The sequence below is a fragment of the Triturus cristatus genome, chromosome 8, assembly GCF_964204655.1.
Source record: "Triturus cristatus chromosome 8, aTriCri1.1, whole genome shotgun sequence".
NCBI lineage: Eukaryota > Metazoa > Chordata > Amphibia > Caudata > Salamandridae > Triturus > Triturus cristatus.
The window spans coordinates 1,554,314,817-1,554,330,228 of NC_140591.1; the positions used below are offsets into that span (position 1 = coordinate 1,554,314,817).

The following is a 15,412-nucleotide window of genomic DNA, read 5'->3' on the forward strand; positions in this document are numbered from 1 at the left end:
TCCATCTCCCTGCAGGGGATGGACTTCCCTGTGGAACATCGACCGGGCCAAGACCACGCCAACGCAGATGGCCTGTCACGCTTTTTCCGCCTCGACGAGGAGAGTCCCCAAGAGGATGGGTGACTCACCCCGCCTTCAGCTGGGGGGGGGACGCATGTTGGACAGGCCACATGTAGGGCTTGCTCCCTCCCCGCATGACAAGGCCCAAGCCCCGGACTCCCAGGTGTTACCCACAAGGGCAACCCGCACCCCGTCTCCCAACGGAACTCCTGCCCCCGGACATCCATGTATCATGGGGCCGAACCACTACCGGCTCCCCCGGCCGGATCAGCCGCCATCTTGGACACTGCGCCACGAGGCCGCGTGGCCTCAGCTCGACCCTAACCCTGGGCCTGGCCCGGCCCCGACATCCCGGCACCACCATCCACCCAGGAGGTGAACGGACCACTTGGCAGGTCAATGGGAGAAAGAAGTGTCGATGGCTCTCCCCCGCCAGGTGCCGATCGCCCTCCAGCTCCCCCGGGCGCTGGCTCCACCCCCTGCTGGGTGTCTGGACTCCCTCATCCCGGACCCCCCGACCTCCAAGTGCGAGGGTCCGGACATCAAAGGGCGCCAGACCTATAACTAGGGCAGCTCCAGAGCAGGAAGGCAGTTGTATCCTGGAGTCGAGAGACACCGAGAAGAACTCAGCCTTGACGGACTACTGGCGCTGCCGTAGCCCTGCCTTGTGAATTATCGTCCTGCCTGCTGGCGCTGCCGCGGCCTTCTGCATCATCCATCCTCGTCGGGACCTGCTGGCGCTGCCGCGGACCGTTGTAACGACCACCTTCATCAGGACCTGCTGGCGCTGCCGCGGACCGTTGTAACGACCACCTTCATCGGGACCTGCTGGCGCTGCCGCGGACCGTGTAACGACCACCTTCATCGGGACCTGCTGGCGCTGCCGCGGACCGTGTAACGACCACCTTCACCGGGACCTGCTGGCGCTGCCGCGGCCCGTCCAAGCTAGAACACCGAGCTCGAGGATTGTGAGCTACCCACCATACCATCTCAGCTACCAGATTGGTAATCAGACTGTCCCGCTACCCCCTTTTCCCAAACCAAGAGACTAGAATCGAGGGGACCCCTGAGTGCAGACCTCCTTGTACCATTTCATCGTACCTCAAGAAATCGCCTATAAAGAACGTTAAATCCTATCCTTGTGTGGTGTGTATCTGTGGGGGGGGGAAGTTACTCATCTGTACGATCGCTGGAGACGGCTCTCCCCGGAGACCTCTCCCCTTGTCCTCGGCCGACCCTCCCGGTCCGTCTAACAATGTACAACCCTACAGTGTAGGAGGGCTATTTTAGGCAGACATCCCTCTGGGACTCACAATGCTAGGAGATGGATATAAATGCCATCATGTAAGTGAACAAACACTCATGTATCCGGGGGTTACGGTTACTTCGAATGCTATCCCAATGTTATAATGTTTCACCACCTGCGGCATATTGTCGCGCTCTGTGCTTTGCAAAATGAGCACATGTCGGCCACGTGAGAAACACAACAGTGTTAGCATGTTCACTGCCTCCCTCTGTTGTTCAACTGAGCCCCTAAGTGGACTTCCGGTAGGTAAGGAAGACTTCCCTGGTCAGCTGTGGAAATCCACAGGTTCTGCAACTGTTGCTTCAAGCCCAAATGTTTGTGTTGTTCTCAAGAGCGGGGACTTCAGTCCACCCAAATCCAGGGAGGTGAACACACATTTACGTCTCTTGCTCCTACCATCTGAAATGATCTTCCTTTTGTTGTTCTCCATTTGATATTTTTCTACCTTCTAACATGATAACAGAATTCATCTTTTTAGCATTTTTTTTCAGGAAGTTGGTTGCATCAAGAACTCCTTTTTTGTCAAAAATTTCTTTGGCAAACAAGCACTTTAAAGTTGTCAAAAACATAACTTGCCTATACCGCATTTCTAACTCAAGGGTAAGTCATGTTTTTGACTATTTTAAAGTGATTGCTTGCTGGAGCCCTAGCGTTTCTTCAGGACCAAAAAATATGTCTCCTCCCTGAGTTCGGGTGGGTATCAGAGTCTAAACTCCTCATTAAGAGGGTTTGTTAAAGCACTGGCACATGTATTTCTGCATCACTGGAGTGCTTGGCTCCTTAGTACTCCTGCAGTCAGACATATCAGATTATTTTGACATGCTTGGCTAGCTCTCCTCTGGACCCTCTGCATGCCTGCACTCCTGTTCCACACTGAAAACATACAATGCTGTAATGCAGTGAGATCCAGGGCCTGTATTGCGCCACTGCCCATAAGCCACTGGCACACTTCCTTGTCAACACCACAAGCTCAGGCTGACTTCACCTCCCTTTCTGCAGGTTCCTCATTTCCAGTTTATGGTGTGCCATTGGTCTGTGGGTACCCTCTTTATATATAATTAAGGTTATCTTATCCTGGCCCAATCATGCTGGATGTTGTAATCTGTGTCATAACCTGAAATTAAACTTCAATCTGGACAACCGTTGGATTGTAACACTTGTACAGCGCTTAATACCCTTTGTCAGGTGCTAAAATACTCACAAATGTGGACAGGAAGCTACACCGTGTAGTGTGTGAGGGGAAATATGCTTTTGTTTTGAGTGTAAGCAGGAAGCGTTTCAATATTGCGTTGGATGCCCACCGAGCTGCGGTTATAGTGTTATGGGACGCGGCGCCCGGCGGCGTGATGGAGGAGGGTATGTGAGAGAGAGATGTGCACATTATAATTGTAATAAGGACTAGCCAGCTTGGCCGCAGGTGCTGCGGGATACCATGTGCCGAACACCCAAAGGGGTCATCGGAGAAGGCCCTGTAATAAACATGGAAGAACGAACCAGCAGACGTGCTGCTGGATGAGCAGAAGGAGGCCAGAAGAGCGGGAATGGGAACTGGTAGCCATGCATCGTTGCATGTTCTTTTTTGTTTGTGTGCTGAATGAATATACCCCGTGAAGGAGGAGGGACATTAAAGAGCAGTCGAGGCTGGTAACGTGAGCAGGAGCCACACAAACGTTAAAAGGTCCAGACACCACCTACACCTGCTCGGAAGACAAAACAAAAATTGTGCACAAGGGGGTCGCACCCCCAGCCTCTCTGATGCTCATGGAGGCTCCCAAGTGTGAGGGAGCCCTCGCCGAGTTATGGCTCAGACCCCGGCAGACTAGCCCCTGCACATGCCAGGCTGGGAGACGAAGCACTTGGTAGGGTGCTGCCCTGACAGTGCAAGAGAAATCCGCCTGTGTCGGGTCATCCTGCTCTCCTCACCCCTCCATGAGATTCCAATACTCTTCTTAAATCCCAGAGACCCTTGGCCTTTCCCATTTACTCAAGGAGTCATCCTCCTGATCTTCTAGGATTTCCAACTAGACAACGTCCACTTACATTATCAGTGGTGAGTGCAATTTCAGGGCAAAAAGGAGAAGAGCTGGTAAAGGGAGACTTGCCCGGTGTCTATTGTGCCAGCCAGGGCACCAGCATGGCAGATGTTTGGATGTTCGTAGTTTGGTCTACCTTAGCCCAGCGCTTCTCTGATCTTCTATTAAAACAAGGGCCACTGGAGTTATGTGATTGTGCAGTGATTTTCACATAAGTTTAGATGTGCTACATTTGCCACATAATCCATCATCTGCCGCATAATCTGAAGATTTTAACAACAAAAATATGTTGCTTCTAGCTCATATGGTTCAAAAGTTACTAAAAGAAAAGTGACACGTGTTGCCGCTCAGTTGAAGGCCCTTTGCAAAGCTGGACTGGTCATCTTTCTGTTGCTAACTGCTTTATTTGGGTGTTGAACTGGTACTAATGAGATGCAAGCAATGCCCAGACAGTGTTAATAAGTGTAGAAATGTGAAAATAATAAAGTAATACCGTTACAAAATGTGCCGCATTATGCCACCTAGTTTGCCTGTTCTTGACGCATAATTTACTCAACCCTGCCGTATAATTTGGCCCTCTCCTGCCGCATAATTCCAGTGGCCTGGATTCAAACCATGCTCTAGGCTACCAGAGCACTTTTGCCCCCAACGAGTAAGCATCAAGTTGCCCTGCGGTTTCAAAGGTCTGAGTGCACACTGTTCACGCTGGTCGCCTTTGCCCACATGGATTGGAGTGGCACGGTTTCTTAGAAAGTCGGCTTGGCACACAGCGCTTGGACTTCTGCCCACCTGAAGGGTATTGATTTGCCCCGCAGCACATGCCCTTTACACTGTTGTCCGGGACCACTGCTATTGACAACAGTATGAAGGAACGAAAATACGGCGGCAAGCCCTGTGCAAAAACACCAAAGTTGTTATTCTTTGCTAATGCGTTCTTAGAAGGAAACTCTATGCTGCCAAGATGCATCTCATGCCCAGGGTCATGGCGTTTTGCCTTCTCCGAGGCCGTATGTCCGCCATGTGATGTAAGCAGGGGCAGACAGTGACCAGGGTACATTTTACTGAATTTCACTGCAAGCACTCCGTGGGGCTATTTGCTAAAGGGTGTATATATTTTTGGTATATCACAAACTGAATTTTGCTAGCTTGTCGTATTCTGGAACATGTACTGAATTTAGTTGTATTCCCCTCCACCTAGACACTTTGAAGCATCAGTAAGGCACAGACTTGCGCGGCTGCCAGCCTGCTCATCTGACGATGGCTTCTAAAATGCCACTTCAGCAGCACAAGGGTGGTACCTCCGTTTTTTTGGTGTGCAGTTTTATAAAGCATAAACTCGACTGGAGTGCTTTGCATGGGCACCAGTTGCATTACACAAGGGCACATTCCTTTTTGGTGGGCACGAGAAGATTAAGTGATTTGCCCAGAATCACAGGATGCTGTGCCCACGCCGAGATTCGAACCTGGATCCTCATCTCCAAAGTCAGCAGCTCTGGCGGTTACGCCACATCCCCTCCCCAGTTCTGCGGTGCCTTGGCCTCTTCAGGCAGCAGCGCGCAGTCCACACGTTCACACCCTTATTTATAGATGCCCCCGCCGGTCCACGTCTCAATGCACATGATCGGCTCACGCGGTATTTCCGTTTCCACAAGAGGGTCACCTGCACCGTATTTATTGAAGCAGAGCCGAGCTGGGAACCCAAAGCAGCCCTGGCAATGTTGTCTGCCGGCCCCCACCCCCGGGGAGGCCTGGGGCAAGCGTGAAGCACTGCTGCTTTTGTTACTAGGAACCAAAATTGCAAAACCGGCCCCCACCCTTCCAGCCTCCCCGGCAAAGGCCCGATGCCCACTATGGCCAGTCCGGCCCTGAATGAAAGCCATATCTTGGCCCATAGAGGAGGTTTACTGTAGTTGAGAGGTCCGCATATCGGTGCAGTCCGTTTGTGGACTGATTCTTCGACTGGTGCTAAGAGCCTGAATTCTGTGCTTACACATGTTCCTGCTATGCGTTTGCATGTGCGGAAAGAGGAGGTGTACCTTAGCTTCCTCGAGGGCGCACAGACATTTATTTCCTGTTGAGCTGCAGCAGTCTTTGAAACTCCGTTCAATCTTATGACCAGATTGTATCAAAATTGGGCTATTAAGCTCTGTGGCCGTCCCCGAATTATTTGAGCCGGTGGTTTCCGGTGTTTGGCGCTGGCATTTAATTGATAACAGCGGTACTTCTGAAGGCCTGCCACATGGTGGAACTGTTTGCCCAAATTAAAGATGAGCTCTCAACAATTGTTTATTAATTAGATAAAACTTTAAAATGCCCACTGTCCAAGCCTTCTGATAGCTTTGAGGGCCTTGAATAGTCTGAATGGTCACTCTTGTAGGAGTCTGATGGTTAGTAGTTGTGCTGGCAGTGCCACTGCCAGCACTGCAAGGGGCAATGGGTGGCGCAAGCTGCAGTGGCCTCCTGACGAGGGCCCTGGCACGTCTGTCAATTTACAAATCAAGCACTGGGGAGGGGCATGGATTAATTCACCGAAATGCCAGGGGTAGCGGAAGTGACACACCATTTGACCTCCACTTTCACTCACACACATACACGCAAATTCACACAAACACTCTCACACGCAAGCACGCACACAACATACAATTAAAATAATTTTTTACTTACCTCAGCCGAGTTGGAAGGGCATTTCCAGCTTATTGTACTCCATTTTTATTACACTATTAGTGAATAATATATTTTATACATTGACTATAAGTGTAATAGAAAATTGACAGAAAATAAAGAAAGTGGAGCCCCAGCTGCACTGATGTTCCCGGCACTAAATTTGCCACCTCCGAGTCCAGGGGTCGCAAAGGGCAAGCCATGGGTCGCAGCTATGACCCCTGGAGACCCCTAAATGACATCAATGGGGAGGGGGGCTGTAATGACTTAATGAACAAAGTCTTGTTATGACTACACACAGTTCTCAGAGAATCTCTGCTCAACCCCTAGTTCCACTGGCAAAACCAGAATGCAAATAACCAGATAAATGTGGGTTAAGTTCAACCAGTACTAACAACTTCAAAGTCCAGAAATCAATGCAAAAAATCCCAAACCAAATAGAGACAAATGTAATGAACAAAAATGCACCAAAAATATTAGAATTGGATAACAAGAACCAAACCTATGAATTTTCATTTTGTTATGGTAAAAAGCACATGAAAAAGAAAGAAGCAGTTTAAAAGTATCAGTCAGAGGTTGACCAGGCCCTAGGTGTGATTTCAGGCGGTCCATCATGAAACGGAAGGGAGATCCACCAAGTAGGTGGTCTCAGTCAAAGTTTTTACCTTTTGACTTTAGTTTATTTTTTGGAAGTCAGAAGCCTTCAACGGGGCAATCAAAGTGAGTCCTTTGAATTCACATAGGTCATAGTCGAGTTCCTGCTGAAGGGTTTGGCACCAAAATCTCAGAACAGGACAAAGCTGTATTTCGTAACCGCCCAGGCTTCTCTGCTGCTGGGACAGATTTGCACCTCAAACCGGTTCAAGGTTTTACCTTCGGCTTACTATTTTGGTTTTCAAAATACTCCAAAGAAACCAGACTAGAAGCTGTGGCCAAGCATGGCTCCACAAGAATGGATATCTTTGGTTCAGTAGGACCGCATGGAAGTCTGCAAAAATCTCCAAGTACGGCAAACCTGCTTTCTTGTCCTCTTTGGAGGTGCTTCATCACCTTTTCTGGAACTTCCGGAGGTGGAAATAATATCTAAATCTCTCTTTGCTCCCAACTGCTGGGAGTGTTCCTATTGGTCACTCCTGCAACCCTCAGGTCAAGCATCTAGGCACAAGACCCGTTTCTGGTCATTGCTCCTGCAAAGTCCAGTCCTCTGCGGTCAGGCCCCCTGTGTTCAGCCAGGCTCCGATGGAGACAGGGACCCTTCTGCTTTATCTGTCCATGGAGCAGGCAAACCGGGATCAGCCATCCGGTACTTGGGGAGCGGTAGCAGCCTCTAGGGGCCAGCAGACACCAGGAGTTCTCGAGTCTTCTTTCATATATTTTTCTTTTTTAAACATTTCTTTACTGGTTTTTCATAACATTGTAGATAGTTCCTCTGTGAAGACCACAGCCAGCCATACACACATGAAAGAGATCAGATACCCAAAGCATACAGGCATATACAAAGCCTAAGAGAAATAAAAATAAAAAGGCAAGGGATGTAAGCATCACATAAGGTCATGATCCGCATCAAATCCTTTGTGCAGTCTAGATGACAGCGAGATCAGATTCTGCCCACTAATGGCAATACTATGGCAACTAAAAGTGCATGTAACTACAGGGCCAAGAATTGTAACTCTCCCGACTGACCCAACCCTGCAATGGTTTCTTGCGTGCCCGCCACCATTAGAATACACCGGTATAGCCTGTTCCACCATCCAGTAGAAGGAGTCTTCTTTTTTCCAACAGGGTCTTCTTCAGGTGTGGTCTTCGCAGGTCCAGAAATGCTCCAAGGAGATGATGGTGAGGTTCTAGTTTTATCCACTACACTGGCCAGTGATAGGATAACTTTCCCTACCCAATCCTGTGTTCTTTCTGGCTCTATGCCTACCTCCTTTTGCTGTACTTCCTCTTTGCTTTACAGTAAACATTTCCAGAACTCTAAATCCAAAATGGCGAACACCTTTTCAATCACAAGAGTCTCAAGCTCTTTTAAACTACTCCCCTATTGAGATGCAGTCACCTTCCTCTGTCAGCACAGAGAACTGTTTTTTTCCCCTTCTGTGACTTGAGCCAGAGAATCTAGGAGTGCCTTGCGAATAAACAGGAACAGATTCTGTCAGTCCCATTTACCGTCTCCAAGTAAAAGAAGTAATGTGAAGGCAGTTGTTTGTTCTGCCATGTGTTCATGCACCCTTCACAGATTGGTAATCCCTGTGAAGTGGCTAGTTGTTGGCAACACATCTGCCTTCCTGGGTCCAGGGACCAAGCCACAGTCTACTGGAGAGCAAGATCATTAATTCCAGCTAAACATATGTATTGAGCCTCCAGTAGCCTACAAGTGACATGTGTCTCTGATGTAGCTGCAGCTGTACAAAGTAAAAAAATAAATAAATTACATTTTCACTGAAATTACCAAAAATCATCTTTGCCCATTCCACTGGATTTTGAAAACTGAGTGGAAAATAACTTTGAATCAATGTGCTAGTAGTTTTCCAGATAAAGATACAAATTAAGGGTTTTAATTCTCCCGAGGGATGTTCGTGGAGAATATAGTGGAACCTACACTAAAAAAACATCACTAGGATATTTAGTCGTGGTAAGGACACAGTGTATTAAATATGTGGTGTGCCATTTTTTTTTTTAAATACATTAAGTACCCAGCCCTGTGGACATACAATGCACACTTTAGGGTTGACATTAATAGAGAAGTAGGTTTTCTTATTTAGAAAAGGCACTTTTACTTTCCATATATCACAGCTGAATTTTCAAAACTACAGCACAATTAGCGTACTGTAGTGCTTCAGGCACCCATATACATTAAAAAAAATATTTTTGGGTGGTGTAAATACAAGCCGAGGCCCACACATTACAATACACTTTCATGCCGTTGGTTCATTTTCTGTGTCATCTACCATGGCCCGACAGGAAAATTAAACAGACCAACTGATTGAAACAATTTGGACAGTACCATTTTAGGCCCAAAGCGCGCACACACAGTGCCAATTAAAGCAGTGTTAAAATGCAGAGTCCTAATACCAGCAAAAATAGTCTCAAGAAAAAGATGAAAAATCCATGTAGAAAAGGCAGATATCCAACGATTGTTTATTTTATTTTGGTCCATTCTCACACTTTAATAATAGCTCAGTCAGTGTTTTTTCATCACATCACACATTTGATTCCCTTTCTCCCAAAGTAGAGCCAGCTCTTTGAATGATGCAGCATGCATCAGGTCAGATATTGCCAACCTTCCATTTTAAAGCACTGAAAGCCCCGGAAGAACACGCCCATTACTGAAAACCAGACTGTTTAAAAAACGCTGAACCATGCCATAGTAAACACCTCCCATTATCTTTAAAAAGGAAAAATTGGGAAAAAAATTCTTAGAAACGGTTTTAAAGAACCACTCTTCCCCCTCAGGTTTTTTCACACCTTTTCCAAACAATCTTTGCATTTTTATGGGCACATTTCACTGCCCTTACTTCGCCCCTGCAGACTGGTCAAGATATAGGAGGGAAAAACGTGAAGGCTAAATGCTTTCTTTCCTGATATTTTCCGTCTTTATACCACAATCCCAGCCAATATGAATGAGGGGTCACTGTCCTCTCCCAGGGGCGCCTGTGAATCCAGGGCTGGGAGAAAAGCCTTTAGTCTGCAGTCGGGTTGGAAAAATGGGAACATTGGTCGGTGACATTAGCTAAAGGAGGGTAAGTTTGGAGGAATGCCAATAAAACAATGACCTTGCAGTTGCTAGTGTGCGTTGCTCTCAACATCAGCACCTTACATGCATAAACACTCTGCATACACACACCGAACAGTGTAATATACAACAAGTATTAACCAAAACCAGCCACCTCCCAACAGTACATCCATAATTGTATTTATTTCAGGACTCAAGGATGATTTGGATATTTTTGTAGATTGCGCAAAAAGTAAAGGGTGGAATGCTTGAGTTAATCATAGCTACTAGTTACTGCTCATGATTCCATTCCATTCCATCATTTTTTAGCTGGTCTTAGCCATTATGGAAAGAGACCAGCTGTATGCAGTCAGTCTTGGCCCCACTCCACAGAGGATGGCCAGACCAAACTGCCAGGTCCCCTATGAAAAGGAACAGAAGTACCCCAAACCTAATGCACAATGAGCTGAGGACACATGTGTGGCCACATTCCTCCTTTTTAGGGAGGTTTAATTCGCACAAAAAAGGGACGGGTCGCCATCCATGGGTTGGAATGCAGCCCAGAGTAATTATGAATGGAAGAGATGAATTCGAACATTCCACTCACCCCTTATGTTCCATTTCTCTCGGTTACACCCTGCGGGTGTGCTCTGTGTGACCCTGCTGGTGTGCTCTGTGTGACCCTGCTGGTGTGCTCTGTGTGACCCTGCTGGTGTGCTCTGCTGGTGTGCTCTGTGAGACCCTGCTGGTGTGCTCTGTGTGACCCTGCTGGTGTGCTCTGCTGGTGTGCTCTGTGTGACCCTGCTGGTGTGCTCTGTTGGTGTGCTCTGTGTGACCCTGCCAGTGTGCTCTGTGTGACCCGGCCGGTGTGCTCTGTGTGACCCTGCTGGTGTGCTCTGTTGGTGTGCTCTGTGTGACCCTGCTGGTGTGCTCTGTGTGACCCTGCCGGTGTGCTCTGTGTGACCCTGCCGGTGTGCTTTGTGTGACCCTGCCGGTGTGCTTTGTGTGACCCTGCTGGTGTGCTCTGTGCGACCCTGCTGGTGTGCTTTGTGTGACCCTGCTGGTGTGCTCTGTTGGTGTGCTCTGTGTGACCCTGCTGGTGTGCTCTGTTGGTGTGCTCTGTGTGACCCTGCTGGTGTGCTCTGTTGGTGTGCTCTGCTGGTGTGCTCTGTGAGACCCTGCTGGTGTGCTCTGTGTGACCCTGCTGGTGTGCTCTGTTGGTGTGCTCTGTGTGACCCTGCTGGTGTGCTCTGTTGGTGTGCTCTGTGTGACCCTGCCAGTGTGCTCTGTGTGACCCGGCCGGTGTGCTCTGTGTGACCCTGCTGGTGTGCTCTGTTGGTGTGCTCTGTGTGACCCTGCTGGTGTGCTCTGTGTGACCCTGCCGGTGTGCTCTGTGTGACCCTGCCGGTGTGCTCTGTTTGACCTTGCCGGTGTGCTCTGTTTGACCCTGCCGGTGTGCTCTGTGTGACCCTGCCGGTGTGCTCTGTGTGACCCTGCCGGTGTGCTCTGTGTGACCCTGCCGGTGTGCTCTGTGTGACCCTGCCGGTGTGCTCTGTTGGTGTGCTCTGTGAGACCCTGCTGGTGTGCTTTGTGTGACCCTGCTGGTTTGCTCTGTTGGTGTGCTCTGTGTGACCCTGCTGGTGTTGTCTGTGTGACCCTGCCGGTGTGCTCTGTTTGACCCTGCCGGTGTGCTCTGTTGGTGTGCTCTGTGTGACCCTGCTGGTGTGCTTTGTGTGACCCTGCTGGTGTGCTCTGTTGGTGTGCTCTGTGTGACCCTGCTGGTGTGCTTTGTGTGACCCTGCTGGTGTGCTCTGTTGGTGTGCTCTGTGTGACCCTGCTGGTGTGCTCTGTGTGACCCTGCTGGTGTGCTCTGTGTGACCCTGCTGGTGTGCTCTGTTTGACCCTGCTGGTGTGCTCTGTTTGACCCTGCTGGTGTGCTCTGTTTGACCCTGCCGGTGTGCTCTTTGTGACCCTGCTAAGGTGCTCTGTTGGTGTGCTCTGTGCGACCCTGCTGGTGTGCTTTGTGTGACCCTGCTGGTGTGCTCTGTTGGTGTGCTCTGTGTGACCCTGCTGGTGTGCTCTGTTGGTGTGCCCTGCGGGTGTGCTCTGTGTGACCCTGCGGGTGTGCTCTGTGTGACCCTGCTGGTGTGCTCTGTTGGTGTGCTCTGTGTGACCCTGCTGGTGTGCTCTGTTGGTGTGCCCTGCGGGTGTGCTCTGTGTGACCCTGCGGGTGTGCTCTGTGTGACCCTGCTGGTGTGCTCTGTGTGATAGGACTCAAGCTGCACCTCATGGATGTGGCCCATCGTGGTTGGCATGGATCTGGCTTGTGTTCCCGTTCAGACAGGGTGTGTGCCCTTCTAGTTCAGGCAGGACGGTTCCTACTGGAGCAGGACCTGGGCTGATGTGTAAACAGTTGCTGTCTATCTGGAGTGGGTACAATAAAAGACTGCAAGGCGGTCCAAAGTAAACAATCAACAGGCTCTCTTTAAATGCAAGCAGCCCACCCATCACTTTTTAGGATATTTGTGTTGCACAATCCAAGTAAATTCACAACGTGGAGGCCAATTCAGGAAGGAAATGCGTTGCTCTTTGTGTATTGTAAGTAACTTTCGTGCACAATGCTGTTCCCATGGCGGTGTGTGGTGCTGACCATGCATTCACCCCTAAGCTCAATAAAGGCGGTCACCTTGCAGAGGTGGGCATTCTGAGGAGCCTCGCAGGACCACGGCAGCGGGCTCTGGAAGGACATGCCCAGGTAGTAGAAGGTCCAGGCGATGATGACGTTGTAGTAAAGCGAAACCAGTGATGAGACCAACAACATCCCAATGCCGATGCCTGTGGAGCAGGGAGGAAACAAAACAGAGATCTGAGGTTAGAGGCAGGAGCTCTCCAAATGATGCGCTACGTGAAGAATAGCGGATAGAGTCCGCAGTCCCCTGTGGCAGCGCTACAGTTGCACATTAGATGAGAACAGAGGTCTAAAGTTAGAGTCATGCAGTGCCAAGGAACAGCTCTACAAACTACACACTACACGGTGCATTAGTGTTGCTCGGGTCATACACACCTTCTCGACTGATCAAGAACCACTGCATTGGGCGTGTGCTCAACCTGTGGTAGAAATGTCTACACATCATCCAAACCGCTCTAGCGCTGTGGTGCAGCCTAGTTCTGGAGTGCACTGGAGGTGGGAAAAAAGGACCAGGGACATAGAACAGTCACTCCTCCTGACTGGCGCCATTTCAGAGGAGTTGAAACAAGACGCATTGCTTTTATGGTCATTCTGAATCACCCAGTCAGTCCTTCTTCTGTCTCCTCACCCCCATGCTTGCGTTCCTAAGCAGCTCCAGAAACCTCGGCCTCTTTAAACAAATGTAAGCTGCCTCTCAGCGGCATCAGGTCTCTGCCTTGCGTTACTACCTACAGCTCGAGCCAGTTACGTGGCACATGTCGTGAGAATGCACAAGTGAAGCCATACTTGCTTTAGGTTTGCGTTCATCGTGATCATCATGTGCAACAGATGTGGCTTAACGGCCAGAGCTGCGGACTTTGAAGCTGGGGAACAAACTTCGAGTCGTGCGGGAGGCTCAAACATTCTGTGATTCTGGGCAAATCACCTAATCTCCCCGTGCCTACCAAAAAACGAATGTGTCCGTCTGTAATGCAACTGGTGCTCATGCAAAGCGCTCTGAAAACCTCGAGTCGAGCTCGCGCTATATAAATCTGGAACAAAAACACACACACTGCCAAACTTAATTGTTTCTAAGTGCAGGTGCAACTAATAGGAATACAGAGCCACTCATACAAATGGGGGTTCAGAAAAGTAATTACAAAAGTTGCATGACTCAATGCCACCATATATAATTCAAGCAAAAACAAAAAGATATTGGTAAGGATCTAGTATAAAGTGCTTTACAAAAAGGAAACTACAATTGTGCTGTTTCGTGAAGGGAAAAAAAGTGGGTAGAGGGGGGTAAAAAAGATGTTTTCCAATTTTATCTGTAATCACAAAAGGACTCCACAATGTGTGGAAGAGGGAAAAGGAGGCGTGGGGTTCTAGGAGCTAGCGGCCTCCATTACTAAATGTTTACCACAAAAGAGCTGCTCCTAGTGAGGTTTGACCCAGCTACAGTTATAAAACCATTGTGAGTGGGGACATCTCACAAAAAGTAACGGAGTGGTCTCACACACCACCTGGTGTCATGCCTCATCATCGGCCAGTCCTCGCCCTCTAAAACCTTCGTTTGATAGAGGGCGGGCATACACCTGGAGACAGGGATGCACTTCTAAACTAAGGAGTGGGGGCCCGTGAGATGGAAAGTGAAGTTAAAAATCATTATAGTTACCAGAAAGTAAATTTTAATGTGGCCAATAACTATATGATGCTAAAAACAAAGGACGGTGAGTGGGGTGTTTAGTGTCCCCTAACCGTCTAGTGAATGGTCAACATGTTTCTGCCATGTAGGCCCGAGCGGGTCCAGGGCATTCATCAGGACCTAAGTTTAAACTGGGGGCTCCGTTCTTACCAACAAGTAGCAAGAAAATACCACTGTGCGGGTGTGGCAAAGGCCGCACTCCGTTTCCTAAATGGCTTCCAAACGTCAAGCCTGAAGGGAGATATAAAAGTGAACAAACATATATATATATATATATATATATATATATATATATATATATATATATATATATATATATATATATATATATATATATATATATATATAAACCTGTAGAGCTGGGTCAGAAAAAACATTACATGCGAGACACAATAAAAAGAAACAGCGCATGCGTGAGTTCCTTAAGGTGAGTGACTATTCACGTGACTTGTGCCACTCTATGTGTGTACACAAACAGATCGAGAGTGATGAGAGCGTGGTAGCTCTCATGGGTCTTACCCTAGTTGAAACAACTACTTGCCACATGGGGGGAGGGGAGGGGAAACTCCTGTTCATTCTGGAGGGAGAGAAGGGAAACCAAAGTTTCCATCAAACGATGTGTGGGAGAGGATTTTCCACATACGTGTGTAGAACACGCTCATTCACACAGTAACGAACCGGAAGGGTCCAGTTACAACATTCACTGCATTCATACTCTTACTGTCTCAGGAAAAGAATCCCATGATCGTCCTATGTTGCTGCTCCCGGTCCTCCCGAATGTAGGAATGAGGCCGCGGGGTCGTTGTTTAAATAGTACGCTCGTGACTTAATTAGAAGCAGCGCTGAGTGATTGAGCCTGAAGAGTGGCTCCTGGTGTGTGGTTTCCGGTATCCCGAGCTGACGCGGGAAGGATGCGTGCGGCGCAGTGCCTGGTTTCGTAATGGCAGTAGCGCGGGACCAATGGTGTTGCTCAGAGGGTGGTGCATGCCCAAACAAGGAGGTGCAGGAGGGCTGGACACTCCCATGAGGGTAGTGTCACGTGTAAGCGGGATGAAGTTCCGGGGGAAGAGCGCGTCTGAGGTCGCCCTGGCAACGCGGGGGTGCCGCAGTGAGAGGGATATGATTCGCTCACAGGGAGCCAGTGTGGAATTGCGTGCTTTAAGGATCAAGTATACAGCCAGAGAGCGCATCTGAGGTCGCCAGGGTAACGCGGGGGGCCGCGATAGGAGAGTTCTGATTCGTTCGCAGGGCACCAGTGTGACGTGAT

General features: G+C 49.0%; 1 protein-coding gene across 2 annotated transcripts in view; it reads right to left on the reverse strand.

Annotated features, from left to right (window-relative positions):
* LOC146806134 (sodium-dependent proline transporter-like) overlaps positions 1 to 15,412 on the reverse strand; it is a 309,885-nt gene that overhangs the window by 97,250 nt on the left and 197,223 nt on the right. For both annotated transcript variants that reach the window (XM_085623473.1, XM_085623474.1), the window contains exon 4: positions 12,459 to 12,607. In XM_085623473.1, the coding sequence (XP_085479599.1) occupies positions 12,459 to 12,607 (149 nt within the window). The remainder of the gene's footprint in view (positions 1 to 12,458; positions 12,608 to 15,412) is intronic.